At 40.4% G+C, this 17,608-nt stretch overlaps 1 protein-coding gene across 3 annotated transcripts in view; it reads left to right on the top strand.

Annotated features, from left to right (window-relative positions):
- VPS13A (vacuolar protein sorting 13 homolog A) overlaps positions 1-17,608 on the top strand; it is a 282,284-nt gene that overhangs the window by 147,363 nt on the left and 117,313 nt on the right. For all 3 annotated transcript variants that reach the window (XM_061425581.1, XM_061425582.1, XM_061425580.1), the window contains exon 34: positions 6,514-6,661. In XM_061425581.1, the coding sequence (XP_061281565.1) occupies positions 6,514-6,661 (148 nt within the window). The remainder of the gene's footprint in view (positions 1-6,513; positions 6,662-17,608) is intronic.

The raw sequence follows: 17,608 nt of genomic DNA on the forward strand, positions 1-17,608 counted from the left end.
AGTAAAGAACAAGACTAAATTATTCTTTTCAGGAACAATAATAGCTGCTGCTACTGCTGCTGCTGCTAAGTCACTTCAGTCGTGTCCGACTCTGTGCGACCCCATAGATGGCAGCCCACCAGGCTCCTCTGTCCCTGGGTTTCTCCAGGCAAGAATACTGGAGTGGGTTGCCATTTCCTTCTGGTACCTAGCTAATAGAAATGTTCAACTTCATTAGTAATCAAGGGAATGAAAATTAATACAGTGAAATAATATAGTTTGCCTATTAAATTTGACAGATCTTAATAATCAGTAATTCTCAATCTGGGTGCAGGGAGATAGATACTCTCATATGTTGTTTATAAATTGATATATTGATTTACTTTCTTGAATTTAGCAAATAATTAAAGAGTACATGTCATATTGTTATCATCTGAGACAGGTACTGATAGTACATCAAAGAATAAGATATAGTCCCTACCCTCATGAATCATTCTATTTGAAACTACAGACAGTGACCAATTAAATATATATTAAAGAGTGGTAGAACAGTCATTAAAAAGTAATAATGCCATTTGCAGCAACATGGATGGACCTAGAGATTGTCATACTGAGTGAAGAAAGTCAGACAAATAAGGAGAAATATCACATGACATCCCTTAAATGTGGAATCTAAAAATAAAAAATACAAATGGACTTATTTACAAAATAGCAAGAAACTCACAGACTTAGAGAATGAATTTACGGTTGCTGGGGAGAGGGATGGGGAAAGGGATAGCTGGGGAGTTTGGGATTGACACGTATGCTCTGTTAAGTTTGAAATGGATAACTAGCAAGGATCTACTGTACAGCACATGTAACTCCGCTCAGTGTTGGGTGGCAGCCTGGATGGAAGAATGGATACATGTGTATGTATGGCTGGGTTCCTTCTCTGTTCACCTGAAACTGTCACAACATTGTTAATCAGCTGTACACCAATACAAAATAAAAAGTTTAAAATAATAAATATATAAAGTGGTAGTAAAACTCAGGATACTTGTGGTATTACACAGGAAAGGTTCAGTTCAGTTCAGTCGCTCAGTCATGTCTGACTCTTTGCGACCCCATGAACCGCAGCACACCAGGCCTCCCTGTCCATCACCAACTCCCAGAGTCCACCCAAACCCATGTCCATTGAGTCAGTGATGCGATCCAACCATCTCATCCTCTGTCATCCCCTTCTCCTCCTGCCCTCAGTATTTCCCAGAATCAGGGTCTTTTCAAATGAGTCAGCTCTTCACATCAGGTGGCCAAAGTATTGAACTTTCAGCTTCACCATCAGTCCTTCCAATGAACACCCAGGACTGAACTCCTTTAGGATAGACTGGTTGGATCTCCTTGCAGTCCAAGGGACTCTCAAGAGTCTTCTCCAACACCACAGTTCAAAAGCATCAGTTCTTCTGCGCTCTTCTTTATAGTCCAACTCTCACATCCATACATGACCACTGGAAAAACCATAGCCTTGACTAGACGGACCTTTGTTGGCAAACTAATGTCTCTGCTTTTTAATATGCTATCTAGGTTGGTCATAACTTTGCTTCCAAGGAGTAAGCGTCTTTTAATTTTATGGCTGCAGTCACCATCTGCAGTGATTTTGGAGCCCAGAAAAATAAAGTCAGCCACTGTTTTCACTGTTTCCCCATCTATTTGCCATGAAGTGATGGGACCAGATGCCATGATCTTCGTTTTCTGAATGTTGAGCTTTAAGCCAACTTTTTCACTCTGCTCTTTCACTTTCATCAAGAGGCTCTTTAGTTCTTCTTCACTTACTGCAATAAGGGTGGTGTCATCTGCATATGTGACGTTATTGATATTTCTCCAGGCAATCTTGATTCCAGCTTGTGCTTCCTCCAGCCCAGCATTTCTCATGATGTACTCTGTATATAAGTTAAATAAGCCGGGTGACAATATACAGCCTTGATGTACTCCTTTTCCTATTTGGCACCAGTGTGTTTTTCCATGTCCAGTTCTAAGTGTTGCTTTCTGACCTGACCTTGAGAAATACAGATTTCTCAAGAGGCAGGTCAGGTGGTCTGGTATTCCCATTTCTTTAATAATTTTCCACACAGTTTGTGGTGATTCACACAGTCAAAGGCTTTGGCATAGTCAATAAAGCAGAAATAGATTGTTTTCTGGAACTCTCTTGCTTTTTTGATAATCCAGCAGATGTTGGCAATTTGATCTCTGGTTCCTCTGCCTTTTCTAAAACCAGCTTGAACATCTGGAAGTTCATGGTTCACATACTGTTGAAGCCTGACTTGGAGAAAATTGAGCATTACTTTACTAGCGTGTGAAATGAGTGTAGTTGTGCAGTACTTTGAGCATTCTTTGGCATTGCCTTTCTTTGGGATTGGAATGAAAACTGACCTTTTCCAGTCCTGTGGCCACAGCTGAGTTTTCCATATTTGTTGGCATATTGAATGCAGCACTTTCACAGCATCATCTTTTAGGATTTGAAATAGCTCAACTGGAATTCCATCACCTCCACTAGCTTTGTTAATAGTGATGCTTCCTAAGGCCCCCTTTACTTCACATTCCAGGATGTCTAACTCTCGGTGAGTGATCATACCATCATGATTCTCTGGGTCATGAAGATCTTCTTTGTGTAGTTCTTCTGTATATTCTTGCTACCTTTTCTTAATATCTTCTGCTTCTGTTATGTCCATACCATTTCTGTCCTTCATTGAGCCCATCTTTGCATGAAATGTTCCCTTGGTATCTCTAGTTTTCTTGAAGAGATCTCTAGTCTTTCCCATTCTGTTGTTTTCCTCTATTTCTTTGCACTGATCACTGAGGAAGGCTTTCTTATCTCTCTTTGCTATTCTTTGGAACTCTGCATTCAAATGCGTGTATCTTTCCTTTTCTCCTTTGCCTTTTGTTTCTCTTCTTTTTGCAGCTATTTGTAAGGCCTCTTCAGACAGCTGTTTTGACTTTTTGCATTTCTTTTCCATGGGGATGGTCTTGATCCCTGTCTCCTGTACAATGTCACGAACCTCCGTCCATAGTTCTTCAGGCACTCTATCAGGTCTAATCCCTTGAATCTGTTTGTCACTTCTACTGTATAATGATAAGGGATTTGATTTAGGTCAAAGCTGAATGGTCTAGTGGTTTTCCCCACTTTCTTCAATTTAAGTCTGAATTTGGCAATAAGGAGTTCATGATCTGAGCCATAGTCAGCTCCTGGTCTTGTTTTTGCTGCCTGTATAGAGCTTCTCCATCTTTGGCTGCAAAGAATATAATCAGTCTGATTTCGGTGTTGACCATCTGGTGATGTCCATGTGTAGAGTCTTCTCTTGTGTTGTTGGAAGAGGGTGTTTGCTATGACCAGTGTGTTCTCTTGGCAAAACTCTGTTAGCCTTTGCCCTGCTTCATTCTGTACTCCAAGGCCAAATTTGCCTGTTACTCCAAGTGTTTCTTGATTTCCTACTTTTGTGTTCCAGTCCTCTATAATGAAAAGGACATCTTTTGGGGGTGTTAGTTCTAGAAGCGCTTGTAGGTCTTCATAAAACCATTCAGTTTCAGCTTCTTTAGCATTATTGGTCGGGTATAGACTTGGATTACCGTGGTATTGAATGGTTTACCTTGGAAAAGAACAGAGATTATTCTGTGATTTTTGATATTTCATCCAAGTACTACATTTTGGACTCTCTTGTTTACTATGATGCTACTCCATTTCTTCTAAGGGATTCTTGCCCACAGTAGTAGATATAATGGTCATCTGAATTAAATTCACCCATTCCAGTCCATTTTAGTTGGCTGATTACTAAAATATCAATGGTCACTCTTGCTGTCTCCTGTTTGACCACTTCCGGTATGCCTTGCAAGATTCATGGACCTAACGTTCCAGGTTCCTATACAGTATTACTCTTTATAACATCGGACTTTTCTTCTGTCACCCATCACATCCACAACTGTGTGTTGTTTTTGCTTTAGCTCCATTTCTTCATTCTTTCTGGAGTTATTTCTCCACTGATCTCCAGTAGCATATTGGGCACCTACCGACCTGGGGAGTTCATTTTTCAGTGTCCTATCTTCTTGCCTTTTCATACTGTTCATGAGGTTCTTAAGGCAAGAGTACTGAAGTGGTTTGCCGTTCCCTTCTCCAGTGGACCACGTTTTGTCAGAACTCTCCATCATGTTTGTCCGTTTTGGGTGGCCCTACACAGCATGGCTCATAGTTTCATTCAGTTAGACCAGCTGTGGTCCATGTGATCAGATTGGTTAGTTTTCTGTGATTGTGGTTTTCAGTCTGTCTGCCCTCTGTTGAAGAAGATTAAGAGGCTTTATGGAAGCTTCCTGATGGGAGAGACTGACTGAGGGGGGAAACTGGGTCTTGTTCTGATGAGCAGGGCCATGCTCAGTAAATCTTTAATCCAATTTTCTGTTGATGGGTGGAACTGTATTCCCTCTTTGCTGTTTACCTGGGCCCAAACTATGGTGGAGGTAATGAAGATAATGGGCACCTCCTTTGGATGATCCTGTGCATATACTGCTATACTCACTGCCCGCAACCCTGAAGGAGGCCACCACCGACCCACACCTCTGCTGGAGACTCCTGGACACTCTGGGAAAGTCTGGGTCAGAGTCTTGGGGGTCACTGCTCATTTCTTCTGAGTCCTGGTGCACACAAGGTTCTGTTTGTGCCCTCCAAGAGTCTATTTCCCAGTCCGGTGCAAGTTCTGGCAGCTTTATGGTGGGGTCAGTGGTGACCTCCTCTAAGAGAGCTTAGTACCCAAGTCTGCTGAACCCAGAGCTCCAATCCCTGTGGCAGTCCACTGCTGACCGTCTCCACAGGAGACAGTCAAACACAGTCCTGACTCAGTTTCTGTGGGGACCCTGGGTCCTGGTGTGCACGAGGTTTGTTTGAGCCCTCTGAGCATCTCTGGTGGGAATGGGGTTTCCAGCCCCTATGGAGAACAGTGTGGAGATTCCTTAAAAAACTGGAAATAGAACTGCCTTATGATCCAGCAATCCCACTGCTGGGCATACACACTGAGGAAACCAGAATTAAAAGAGACACGTGTACCCCAATGTTCATCGCAGCACTGTTTATAATAGCCAGGACATGGAAGCAACCTAGATGTCCATCAACAGATGAATGGATAAGAAAGCTGTGGTACATATACACAATGGAGTATTACTCAGCCATTAAAAAGAATACATTTGAATCAGTTCTAATGAGGTGGATGAAACTGGAGCCTATTATACAGAGTGAAGTAAGCCAGAAGAAAAAACACCAATACAGTATACTAACACATATATATGGAATTTAGAAAGATGGTAACAATAACCCTGTGTACGAGATAGCAAAAGAGACACTGATGTATAGAACAGTCTTATGGACTCTGTGGGAGAGGGAGAGGGTGGGAAGATTTGGGAGAATGGCATTGAAACATGTAAAATATCATGTATGAAACGAGATGCCAGTCCAGGTTCGATGCACGATACTGGATGCTTGGGGCTAGAGCACTGGGACGACCCAGAGGGATGGTATGGGGAGGGAGGAGGGAGGAGGGTTCAGGATGGGGAACACATGTATACCTGTGGCGGATTCATTTTGATATTTGGCAAAACTAATACAATTATGTAAAGTTTAAAAATAAAATAAAATTAAAAAAAAATAAACACGAATTCGCCTCTCCTACTGTTTTTCTGGGGCTTCTCCTTTGCCCTTGAGCGTGGGGTATCTCCTCACGGCCACTCCAGTGCCACACAGCTGCCACTCCAGTGCCTACAGTCTTACTGGGGTTTCTCTGACCTTGGATGTGGGGTATCTCCTCACCGCCACTCCAGTGCCACGCAGCTGCCATTCCAGTGCCACATGATTGATACCAATTAAAGTGTAGATGTATTATTTAGGAGGACCACTTTGAGGTTGTCATTTGAAGGTATATTGGGAGGCTGCTTTGGTCTCATGTTAGTTGAAAGGTGTTTGGTAACCAACTAGTCTTTTCATAATTCCTGAGGCTCAGTCCTACCCTTACACGGACTTGGAAAGGCAAATATGGTACACTTAATATAAAATTATACATATTCAACTGTATTTGATCTGCAAAAATAGAAATTTCATATTTGCAGACTAGTTTCTTATAAAGTAAAGGGATATGTAGTAATCTTCTGATATGTGTAAATCTGTGAATTTAAATGTTTTCATATTAAGGTCTTGTATAATGCATTTTATGTTTTATGTAGAGAACATTCTCATTTTAAGAGTTTATTGTCCAACATGTATATTTTGGGCACTTTTTAATATATTATAAAAATCCTATTTAAAAGTTTTATTTTTCTTTAACACAGAGAACTTCAGCTCAGAGAAAAGTCACCTAGGTTTCTAGGGAGGTGGAACGTCTCTCATTTTTCATGGAAAGACTATTTGATTCTATTTTCCTCTGCACACACACAAAATTATTTATTTCTATTATTTATATATAAAATGATTAATTTTTTCTGATACTGTATGAAATTTATTAAAAACAATTTTATTTCTACTCATAGGACTCAATATATTAATGATGCATACCAGGAAGTACTGGATCTACTATTGCCATTAAATCTTGAGGTGATGGTTGAGCGAAATTTATCGTGGGAGTGGTTCCAGGAAGTTCCTTGTTTCAATCTAAATGCTCAGCTAAAGCCCATGGAGGTAACTTTTAAATCCTTATTGATGTATCTTTTGTTGGTTAAAAATTATTGTTTGGGGACATAAGTCATTTTGTATGTACAAGTTATGTAAACATACCTTGGTCAGAAAAGAGATAGTAGCTCATGTATATAAACTAGAATGCATTGAATGTTGATCTTTTTTTTCTTTTCTGTTTTTGTAAAAAGATTTTTTTTCATTTTTTAAAAAAATTTATTTATTTTATAATTGATGGATAATTACGTTACAGAATTTTGTTGTTTTCTGTCAAATCTCAACATGAATCAGCCATAGGTATGCATATATCCCCTCCCTTTTGAACTTCCCTCCCAATTCCCTTCACATCCCATCCCTCTAGGTTGGTACAGAGCTCCTGTTTGAGTTTCCTGAGCAAAACAACAGATTCCCATTGGCTCTCTATTTTACATATGGTAATGTAAGATCCATGTTACTCTTCCCATACATCTCACCTTCTCCCCTCTCCCTATGTTCATGAGTCTATTTTCTATGTCTGTTTCTCCATTCAGTTCAGTTGCTCAGTAATGTCTAACCTTTTGTGACCCCAAAACTGCAGCACACCAGGCCTCCCTGTCCATCACCAACTCCCAGAGCGTACACAGACTCATGTCCATTGAGTTGGTGATGCCATCCAACCATCTCATCCTCTGTCATCCCCTTTTCCTCCTGCCTTCACTCTTTCCCAGCATCAGGGTCTTAACAAATCAGTCATCTCTTCGAATCAGGGGCCAAAGTATTGGACTGTCAGCTTAAATACCAGTCCTTAGAATGAACACCTAGGACTGATCTCCTTTAGGATGGACTGGTTGGATCTCCTTGCAGTCCAAGAGACTCTCAAGAGTCTTCTCCAACACCACAGTTCAAAAGCATCAATTCTATTGTGCTCAGCTTTCTTTACAGTCCAACTCTCACATCCATACATGACCACTGGAAAAACCATAGCCTTGACTTGATGGACCTTTGTTGACAAAGTAATGTCTCTGCTTATTAATATGCTGTCTAGGTTGGTCGTAACTTTCCTTTTAATTTCATGGCTGTACTCACCATCTGCAGTGATTTTGGAGCCCAGAAAAATAAAGTCAGCCACTGTTTCCATTGTTTCCCCATCTATTTCCCATGAAGTGATAGGACCGGATGCCATGATCTTAGTTTTCTGAATGTTGAGCTTAAAGCCAACTTTTTCACTCTCCTCTTTCACCTTCATCAAGAGGCTCTTTAGTTCCTCTTTGCTTTCTGCCATAAGGAGGGTGTCATCTGTATATCTGTGCTTATTGATATTTCTCTCAGGAATCTTGATTCCAGCTTGTGCTTCTTCCAGCCACACATTTCTCACGATACACTCTGCATATAAGTTAAATAAGCCGGGTGACAATATACAGCCTTGATGTACTCCTTTTCCTGTTTGGAATCAGTCTGTTGTTCCATGTCCAGTTCTAACTGTTGCTTCCTGACCTGCATACAGGTTTCTCAAAGGGCAGGTCAGTTGGTCTAGGATTCCCATCTCTTTCAGAATTTTCCACAGTTTATTGTGATCCATACAGTCAAAGGCTCTGGCATAGTCAATAAAGCAGTAGATGTTTTTCTGGAACTCTCTTGCTTTTTTGATGATCCAGTGGATGTTGGCAACTTGATCTCTGGTTTCTCTGCCTTTTCTAAAACCAGCTTGAACATCTGGAATTTCACAGTTCACATATTGCTGAAGCCTGGCTTGGAGAATTTTGAGCATTATTTTACTAGCATGTGAGATGAGTGCAATTGTGTAGTAGTTTGAGCATTCTTTGGCATTGCCTTTCTATGGGACTGGAATGAAAACTGACCTTTTCCAGTCCTGTGGCCACTGCTGAGTTTTCCAAATTTGCTGGCATATTGAGTGCAGCACTTTCACAGCATCATCTTTCAGGATTTGGAATAGCTCAACTGGAATTCCATCACCTCGACTAGCTTTGTTAATAGTGATGCTTCCTAAGGCCCACTTGCCTTCACATTCCTGGGTGTCTGGCTCTAGGTGAGTGATCACACAATTGTGATTATCTGGGTCGTGAAGATCTTTTTTGTACAGTTCTTGTGTGTATTCTTGCTACCTCTTCTTAATATCTTTTGCTTCTGTCTGGTCCATACCATTTCTGTACTTTTTTGAGCCCTTCTTTGCATGAAATGTTCCCTTGGTATCTCCAATTTTCTTGAAGAGATCTCTAGTCTTTCCCATTCTATTGTTTTCCTCTATTTCTTTTCATTGATCACTGAGGAAGGCTTTCTTATCTCTCCTTGCTATTCTTTGGAACTCTGCATTCAAATCTTTCCTTTTCTCCTTTGCTTTTTGCTTCTCTTCTTTTCACAGTTGTTTGTAAGGCCTCTTCAGACAGCCATTTTTCTTTTTTTGCATTTCTTTTTGTTGGGGATGGTTTTGCTCCCTGTCTCCTGTACAATGTCACGAACCTCCGTCCATAGTTCTTCAGGCACTCTATCAGGTCTAATCCCTTGAATCTGTTTGTCACTTCTACTGTATAATGATAAGGGATTTGATTTAGGTCAAAGCTGAATGGTCTAGTGGTTTTCCCCACTTTCTTCAATTTAAGTCTGAATTTGGCAATAAGGAGTTCATGATCTGAGCCATAGTCAGCTCCTGGTCTTGTTTTTGCTGCCTGTATAGAGCTTCTCCATCTTTGGCTGCAAAGAATATAATCAGTCTGATTTCGGTGTTGACCATCTGGTGATGTCCATGTGTAGAGTCTTCTCTTGTGTTGTTGGAAGAGGGTGTTTGCTATGACCAGTGTGTTCTCTTGGCAAAACTCTGTTAGCCTTTGCCCTGCTTCATTCTGTACTCCAAGGCCAAATTTGCCTGTTACTCCAAGTGTTTCTTGACTTCCTGCTTTTCCATTCCAGTCCTCTATAATGAAAAGGAAATCTTTTTTAGGTGTTAGTCTAAAAGGTCCTGTAGGTCTTCATAGAACTGTTCAACTTCAGCTTCTTCAGCATTCCTGGTCGGGGCATAGACCTGGATTACCATGATATTGAATGGTTTGCTTTGGAAAATAAATTCTTCAGTATTATTTTTCTACATTCCATATATGTGTGTTAGAATATGATATTTATCTTTCTCTTTCTGACTTACTTCACTCTGTATAATAGGTTCTAGGTTCCTCCACCTCATTAGAACTGACTCAAATGTGTTCTTTTTTATGGCTGAGTAATATTGTATTGTGTATATGTACCACAACTTCTTTATCCGTTCATCTGTGGATGGACATCTAGGTTGCTTCCATGTTCTAGCTATTGTAAATAGTGCTGTAGTGAGCAGTGGAATACATGTGTCTTTTTCAATTTTGCTTTCCTCGGGGTATGTGCCTAGGAATGGGATTCCTGAGTCAGATGGTGATTTTATTCCTAGTTTTTAAGGAATCTCCATACCGTCTTCCATAGTGACTGTTTTCATTTACAGTGCAAGACTGTTCCCTTTTCTCCAAACCTCTTCAGCATTTATTGTTTGTAGATTTTTGATGATGGCTGTTCTGACCCATGTGAGGTAATACCTCATGTAGTTTTGATTTGCATTTCTCTAATATGTGCAATGTTCAGCACCTTTTCATGTGTTTGTTAGCTGTCTGTATGTCTTCCTTGGAGAAAAGTTTGTTTAGGTCTTTCTGCCTCTTTTTGATTGGGTTGTTTGTATTTCTGGTATTGAGTTGTATGAGCTGCTTGTATACTTTGGAAGTTAATCCTTTGTCAGTTGTTTCATTTGCTTTTATTTTCTCCCATTCTGAGGGTTGTCTTTTACTTTGCTTATAGTTTCCTTTGCTGTGCAAAAGCTTTTAAGTTTAATCAGGTCCCACTTGTTTACTTTTGTTTTTATTTCCATTACTCTAGTGGGTGGATCATAGAGGATCTTTCTTTGATTTATGTCATTGAGTGTTCTATGTTTTGCTCTAAAAGTTTTATAATTTCTGGTCTTACATTTAGGTCTTTAATCCATTTTGAGTTTATCTTTGTGTATGTTGTTAGGAAGTGTTCTAATTTCATTATTTTACATGTAGCTGTTCAGTTTTCCCAGCATCATTGATTGAAGAGTCTGTCTTTGCCCCCTTTTATATTCTTGCCTCGTTTGTCAAAAATAAGGTACCCACAGGTGCCTGGGTTTATCTCTGGGCTTTCTATGTTGTTCCATTGGTCTACGTTTCTGTTTTTGTGCCAGTGCCATACTGTCTTGATGAATGCAGCTTTGTAGTATAATCTGAAGTCAGGAAGTTGATTCCTCCAGCTCCATTCTTCTTTCTCAAGACTGGTTTGGCTATTTGGGGTCTTTTGTGTTTCCATATGAACTGTGAAATTTTTTGTTCTAGTTCTGTGGAAAAGTCATTGGTAATTTGATAGGGATCGCCTTGAATCTATAGATTGCATTTGGTAGTATAGTCATTTTCTCAGTGTTGATTCTTCCTACCCAGGAACATTGAATATCTCTCCATCTGTTTATGTTGTCTTTGATTTGTTTCATTAGTGTCCTGTAATTTTTGTGTACACTTCTTTTGTCTCCTTAGCTAAGTTTATTTCTAGATATTTAATTTGATTTTGTTGCAATGGTGAATGGGATTGATTCCTTAATTTCTCTTTCTGATTTTTCATCATTAGTATATAGAAATAAAGTAATTTCTGTGTATTGATTTTGTAGCCTTTGACTTTGCTAAATTCACTGATTAGCTCTAGTAATTTTCTGATACTGTCTTTTGGGTTTTTTATGTCATCTGAAAACAGTGAGAGCTTTAGTTGTTCCCTTCCGATCTGGATTCCTTTTATTTATTTTTCTTCTCTGATCGCTGTAGCTAGGACTTCCAGTTGTTTTAGGTGTAAAGTTAGGTTGTCTGTTCGATGTTTTTCTTGTTTCTTGGGGTGGGATTGTATTGCTATAAACTTCCCTCTTAGGACAGCTTTTGCTGCATACCATAGCTTTTGAGTTGTCGTGTTTTCTTTGTCATTTGTTTCTAGAAATTTTTTAATTTCCCTTTTGATTTCTTCAGTAACCTATTGGTTATTTAGAAACGTGTTGTTTAATCTCCATGTGTTTCTTTTTCTTACATTTTTTTTCTTGTAATTGGTATCTGGTCTCAAAGCGTTGTGGTTGGAGAACATGCTTGATACGGTTTCAGTTTTCTTATATTAACTGAGGTTTGATTTGTGACCCAAGATGTGGTCTATCTTGGAGAATGTTCCATGTGCACTTGAGAAGAAGATGTATTCTTCTGCATTTGGATGGAATGTCCTGAAAATATCAATGAGATCCATCTCATCTAATGTATCATTTAAGACTTGTGTTTCCTTGTTAATTTTCTGTTTTGATGATCTGTCCATTGGTGGGAGTGGGATGTTCAAATCTCCTACTATTATTGTGTTACTGTCAATTTCTCCTTTTATGTCTTTTAGTGTTTCAAACAATGGCAACCCACTCCAGTACTCTTGCCTGGCAAATCCCATGGACGGAGGAGCCTGGTAGGCTGCGGTCCATGGGATTGCTAGGAGTCGGACACGACTGAGCGACTTCACTTTCACTTTTCACTTTCATGCATTGGAGAAGGAAATGGCAAGCCACTCCAGTGTTCTTGCTTGGAGAATCCCAGGGACGGGGGAGCCTGGTGGGCTGCCGTCTATGGGGTCGCACAGAGTCGGACACGACTGAAGCGACTTAGCAGCAGCAGCAGTGTTTGTCTTATGTATTGAGGTGCTCCTATGTTGGGTGCATAGATATTTACAGTTATGTCTTCCTCTTGGATTGATCCCTTGATCATTATGTAGTGTCCTTCCTTATCTCTTGTAATCTTCTTTAAGGTCTATTTTGTCTGATATGAGGATTGCTACTCCAGCCTTTCTTTTGCTTCCCATTTGCGTGGAGTGTATTTTTCCATCCTCTCACTTTCCATCTATATGTGTCTTTAGGTCTGAAGTGGGTTTCTTGTAGACAGCATATATGTGGGTTTTGTTTTTGTTTCCATTCAGCCAGTCTGTGTCTTTCAGTTGGAGCACTTAATCCATTTACATTTAAAGTTCAGTTCAGTTCAGTTGCTCAGTCGTCTCTGACTCTTTGCAACCCCGTGAATCACAGCATGCCAGGCCTCCCTGTCCATCATTAACTCCTGTAGTCTACCCAAACTCATGTCCATCAAGTCGGTGATGCCATCCAGCCATCTCATCCTCTGTCATCCCCTTCTGTTCCTGCCCTTAATCCTTCCCAGCATTAGGGTCTTTTCCAGTGAGTCAGCTCTTCGCATGAGATGGCCAAAGTATTGGAGTTTCAGCTTCAACATCAGTCTTTCCAAAGAACACCCAGGACTGATCTCCTTTAGGATAGACTGGTTGGGTCTCCTTGCAGTCCAAGGGACTCTCAAGAGTCTTCTCCAACACCACAGTTCAAAAGCATCAATTCTTTAGCGCTTAGTTTTCTTCACCGTCCAACTCTCACATCCATACACAACCATGGGAAAAACCATAGCTTTGACTAGACGGACCTTTGTTGACAAAGTTATGTCTCTGCTTTTAAATATACTATCTAGGTTGGTCATAACTCTCCTTCTCGATATATATATTCCTATTGCCATTTTCTTAAGTGTTTGGCGTTGATTTTGTAGATCTTTTTCTTTTCTTGTATTTCTTAACTATATAAGTCCCTTTCACATTTATTGTAAAGCTGGTTTGGTGGTACCGAATTCTCTTAACTTTTGCTTGTCTGAAAAGCTTTTTATTTCTCTATGAATTTTGAATGAGATCCTTGCCGGGTAGAATAATTTTGCTTGTAGAATTTTTCCCTTTCTTTACTTTAAATATGTCCTGCCATCCCCTTCTGGCCTGAAGAGTTTCTGCTGCAAAATCAGCTGTTAAACATATGGGGTTTCCCTTGTATGTTACTTGTTGCTTTTCTCTTGCTGCTTTTAATATTTTTCTTTGTGTTTAATCTTTGTTAGTTTGATTAGTATGTTTCTTGGTGTATTTCTCCTTTGGTTTATCCTATATGGGACTCTTTGTGCCTCTTGGACCTGATTGATTATTTCATTTTCCATGTTGGGGAAATTTTCAGCTGTAATCCTTTCAGAAATTTTCTCATACCCTTTCTTTTTCTCTTCCTCCTCTGGGACCCCTGTGATTTGAATGTTGGTACATTTGATACAGTCCCAGAGGTCTTTGAGGCTATCCTCAGTTCTTTTCATTCTTTTTCCTTTATTCTGCTCTTCAGAAGTTATTTCCACCATTTTATCTTCCAATTTACTTATTTGTTCTCCAGATAGTCTGCTATTGTTTCCTTGTAGAGTATTTTTAATTTCAGTAATTGTGTTGTCTCTGTTTATTCTTTAATTCTTCTAGGTCTTTGTTAATTGGTTCTTGCATTTTCTCCATTCTGTTTTCAACATTTTGATTATGTTTTTCAGGTAGTTTGCCTATTTCCTCTTCATTTATTTGGACTTCCGTGTTTCTAGTTTGTTCCTTTATTTTTGTAGTATTTCTCTGCCTTTTCATTATTTTTTTGAAACTTCTTGTGTTTGAAGTCTCCTTTTCTCAGGCTTCAAGGTCGAATGCTTTCTCCCTTTTGGTTTCTGCCCTCTAAGGTTGGTGCAGTGGTTTGTATAAGCTTCATATAGGGTGAAATTTATGCTGTGTTTTTTGTTTTTCCTCTGATGGGCATGGTGAGTGAAGTCATCATCCTGTCTGTTGACGATTGGGTTTGTATTTTTGTGATGTTTGTTGTTTGAACGAGGCATTCTGCACAGGGTGCTACTGGTGGTTGAGTGATGCCAGGTCTTGTATTTAATTGGTTTCCTTTGTGAGAGTTCTCAGTATTTGATATTCCTTAGGGTTAGTTCTCTGGTAGTCCAGGGTTCAAACCAGTGCTCCCACTCCAAAAACTCAGGGCTTGATCTCTGGTCAGGAACGAAGATTCCACAAATGGTTTGTTATTGGGTGAGATTAAACCAGATACCCTAAAAAGAGAAACCAAAGATGAATCCCAGACAAATGGCAGTTACAAAATCAGGCAAATAATAATTAAAATAATGGAATATAGACATATACATATATACCCATAAGCAAAATCAAAACAGTCCAACAAAAATAATGTACAATAAATTGACCTGTTGAACAAGGAAACCAAAAATTATATCTATCAGTTAAGGACAAAACTAACTAAAGCACAAACTGAAAACAAAACTAAAGCAAGGCGCAAGTTGGGGAATAAAGCGATAAAAACAAAATTAACAAATGTGTTGAAAGGAATGGAAAGAAAGAATAGATATGCAAAGCTAAATAGAAGTAGACAACAAAGATTTATATACATTAAAGATTAACTGCAAGGGGAAAAGAACAGTAGGAAAAGCAATGGAATAAATGTAGAAAAAATAATGCTAGGTTTAAAAAATTAAAAATTTAGTAAAAGAGAAAAGAACAAAAAAAGGAGGGAAGCAAAAGCAAAAAAAAAAAGCTCCACGGGACTGCAGAAGCCCAAGGGAGAGGCAGAGGTTTATAACAACAATAAAAATGTGATTGGAAGGAAAAAATCTCAAGAGTTTAATTAGATTTCATAGTGCCAATAAAATTGACAACTACAACAGAGGGGTGGAAGGAAGAAAGAAAAAAAATCCAAAGGAAACTACAGAATAAGTCAAAACATAAGAATAATAAATGTTTTTCTTGAGTCCCTGCTGTCAGGATCCTTTCCCTCACTGGGAGTCACAGTCTGCCTCACCTCCCTAGGATGCCCTCCACCACTGTGCTGGTCCCTGGACCTGCTGTGGGGGCTGCTCCGATTCTAATCTGGTCCTCCTCCTGTGTGTTCTGGCCTCCAGTGTCCACAGCTATCAGAACTATTGCATTTGTGTGTGGGGGGGGGGGAGCTCTCAATGTCCTTTTATATATTCCATATACACAGAGTCTGCCTAGTTGATTGTGTGGGTTTAATCTGCAGCTTGTATAGCTGACGGGAAAGTTTTGGGTGTTCTTCCTTAGCTGCACTGCCCCTGGGTTTCAATTGTGGTTTTATTTCCACCTCTGCCTGTGGGTCGTTCACTGGGGTTTACTCCTGAGGCTGCCTTAAAGGATTTGGATCTGCCCCTATGAGGGTCAGGTGCAGAGGTGGTGCAGATGCTTAGTTTGCAGGGGTTCTGCCAGCACCAGGTACTCGGGATTGGTGGCAAGTGCAGCAGGAAATACAGTGCTCTAGAAGGGTATGGCAACCAGTATTTGCCAACCCGTATTGGACACAAGCAGTACACAAAGCGACCCCGTGTGCGTAGGCGCAAGATTTTTTTTTTGCCTGTGGCAGCTCTGAGCCAATGAGAGTTGAGTGTGTAGGTGGTGCAGTTGCTCGGGTCGCGGGGACCCTGGTGGCATCAAGTGTGCAGGGACACAGACTGCTTCAGCTGTTGGGGCTGTGGTCCTATCAGAGTCTTTTTTTTGAGCCTCTGATAGCTGGCTATCAGAAGGTGTCTTTGGCCAGTCTTTGTCTGTAGCTCTGCCCATTCAGGTGCTTAGAGGACTCCCTTGCCTGAAGTCCTTCTCTGTCATTTGGGGCATCAAACACATAGAATGGGGCCTCCCTGGATGGGGTCCTATTCTGTAGTTTGTGGCATCAGTCACTTAAAGGATACCCTGGGTGGGGTCCTACTCTTCCGTTCTGTGGTTCAGGCATTTGATGGGCCGCCTCTATTGATCAGCTGCTGATGCTGGCCTTGTGGGGAGAGAGAGGCTATGGTGATGGTTCCACCTGCTACATGTGATTCCGCAGTATTGCCTTGCTTCCATGGTTGCCTGGCTTTCTTCCACAGGCATTTCCCACCACAATCTCCTCCATCACCTTCCCTCAGGGAAGGGAGGGGGGTCTCTCCACAGTCAACAGCTGCAGCAAGGACTGTCTTTTTCTCATTCAGCCACAGATCAGTTGTTTCACTCTCAGCCTTAAATGTTTCTCCTCTGACTCAGACAGTTACCCTGATGTGGGGATCGGTCCCCTGCTTCAATTTCCCCACCTGCCGAGGGCAGGTCCAGTCCTAGTAAACTTTTATGTTTCCCCCTAGTTCTTTCCTCCTCCTGAGTTTTGCATGGTTCTGTATATTGTGTTCCACAGGTCACGTGCTCCTGTCCGCTCTCAGCTGGTGTACTGCATGCACTTCTGTGTCTAAAGGTGTATTCCTGATGTATCCATGGAGAGAGATGCACTCTACGTGCACCTGTTCCTCCACCATCTTGTTCTCTCTGAATGTTGATCACTTATTCAACAAATATTTGAGTGCCTGCTATGTGTTAGACCCTGTGCTGGATATTGGAAATCTGATTACAAAGGAATTGTGACATTGTTGGTGGCTCCATGGAGCTTACCAGTATAATGCAGGGGATGGTGGTGATCCAGAGGTGAGATAGACAGGCACATAATTAAAATAGTTAAAAATTATGGTAAATGTCATGAAGGAAACAATATTAGACATGGTATTATAAGTAATCAGTCAGATATTTTAATAAAGATCTTAGTGGAGCAGTCTAAGGCTAGAAATGACTTGGAAATCATCAAATTACAGATAGTATTTGAAGCCATGGGAATATATGAGGTAACCTAGCAGAGGTCCTAGAAGAATGGAGATGTTGAAGATGAAGTGGCAAATGAGTCAGTAACTTAGACATAAATCAGTTGATATTACTTTACAAATCTCAGTGTCAGACTTTATTTTGGGGGGCTTGAAAATCACTGCAGATGGTGATTGCAGCCATGAAATTAAAAGACGCTTACTCCTTGGAAGGAAAGTTATGACCAACCTAGGTAGCATATTAAAAAGCAGGTGCCGGGGTCCAGCCCCGTGGATCCAGGGAATTTGAAGCGGGGACGGCGTCGGCGAGGATCAGGAAACAACTGCTTAATTAAACGTTAATTAAGGATATAAAGAGTAATAGAATAAGGATAGCTCAGTTAAT

This window comes from Bos javanicus, chromosome 8 (assembly GCF_032452875.1).
Source record: "Bos javanicus breed banteng chromosome 8, ARS-OSU_banteng_1.0, whole genome shotgun sequence".
NCBI lineage: Eukaryota > Metazoa > Chordata > Mammalia > Artiodactyla > Bovidae > Bos > Bos javanicus.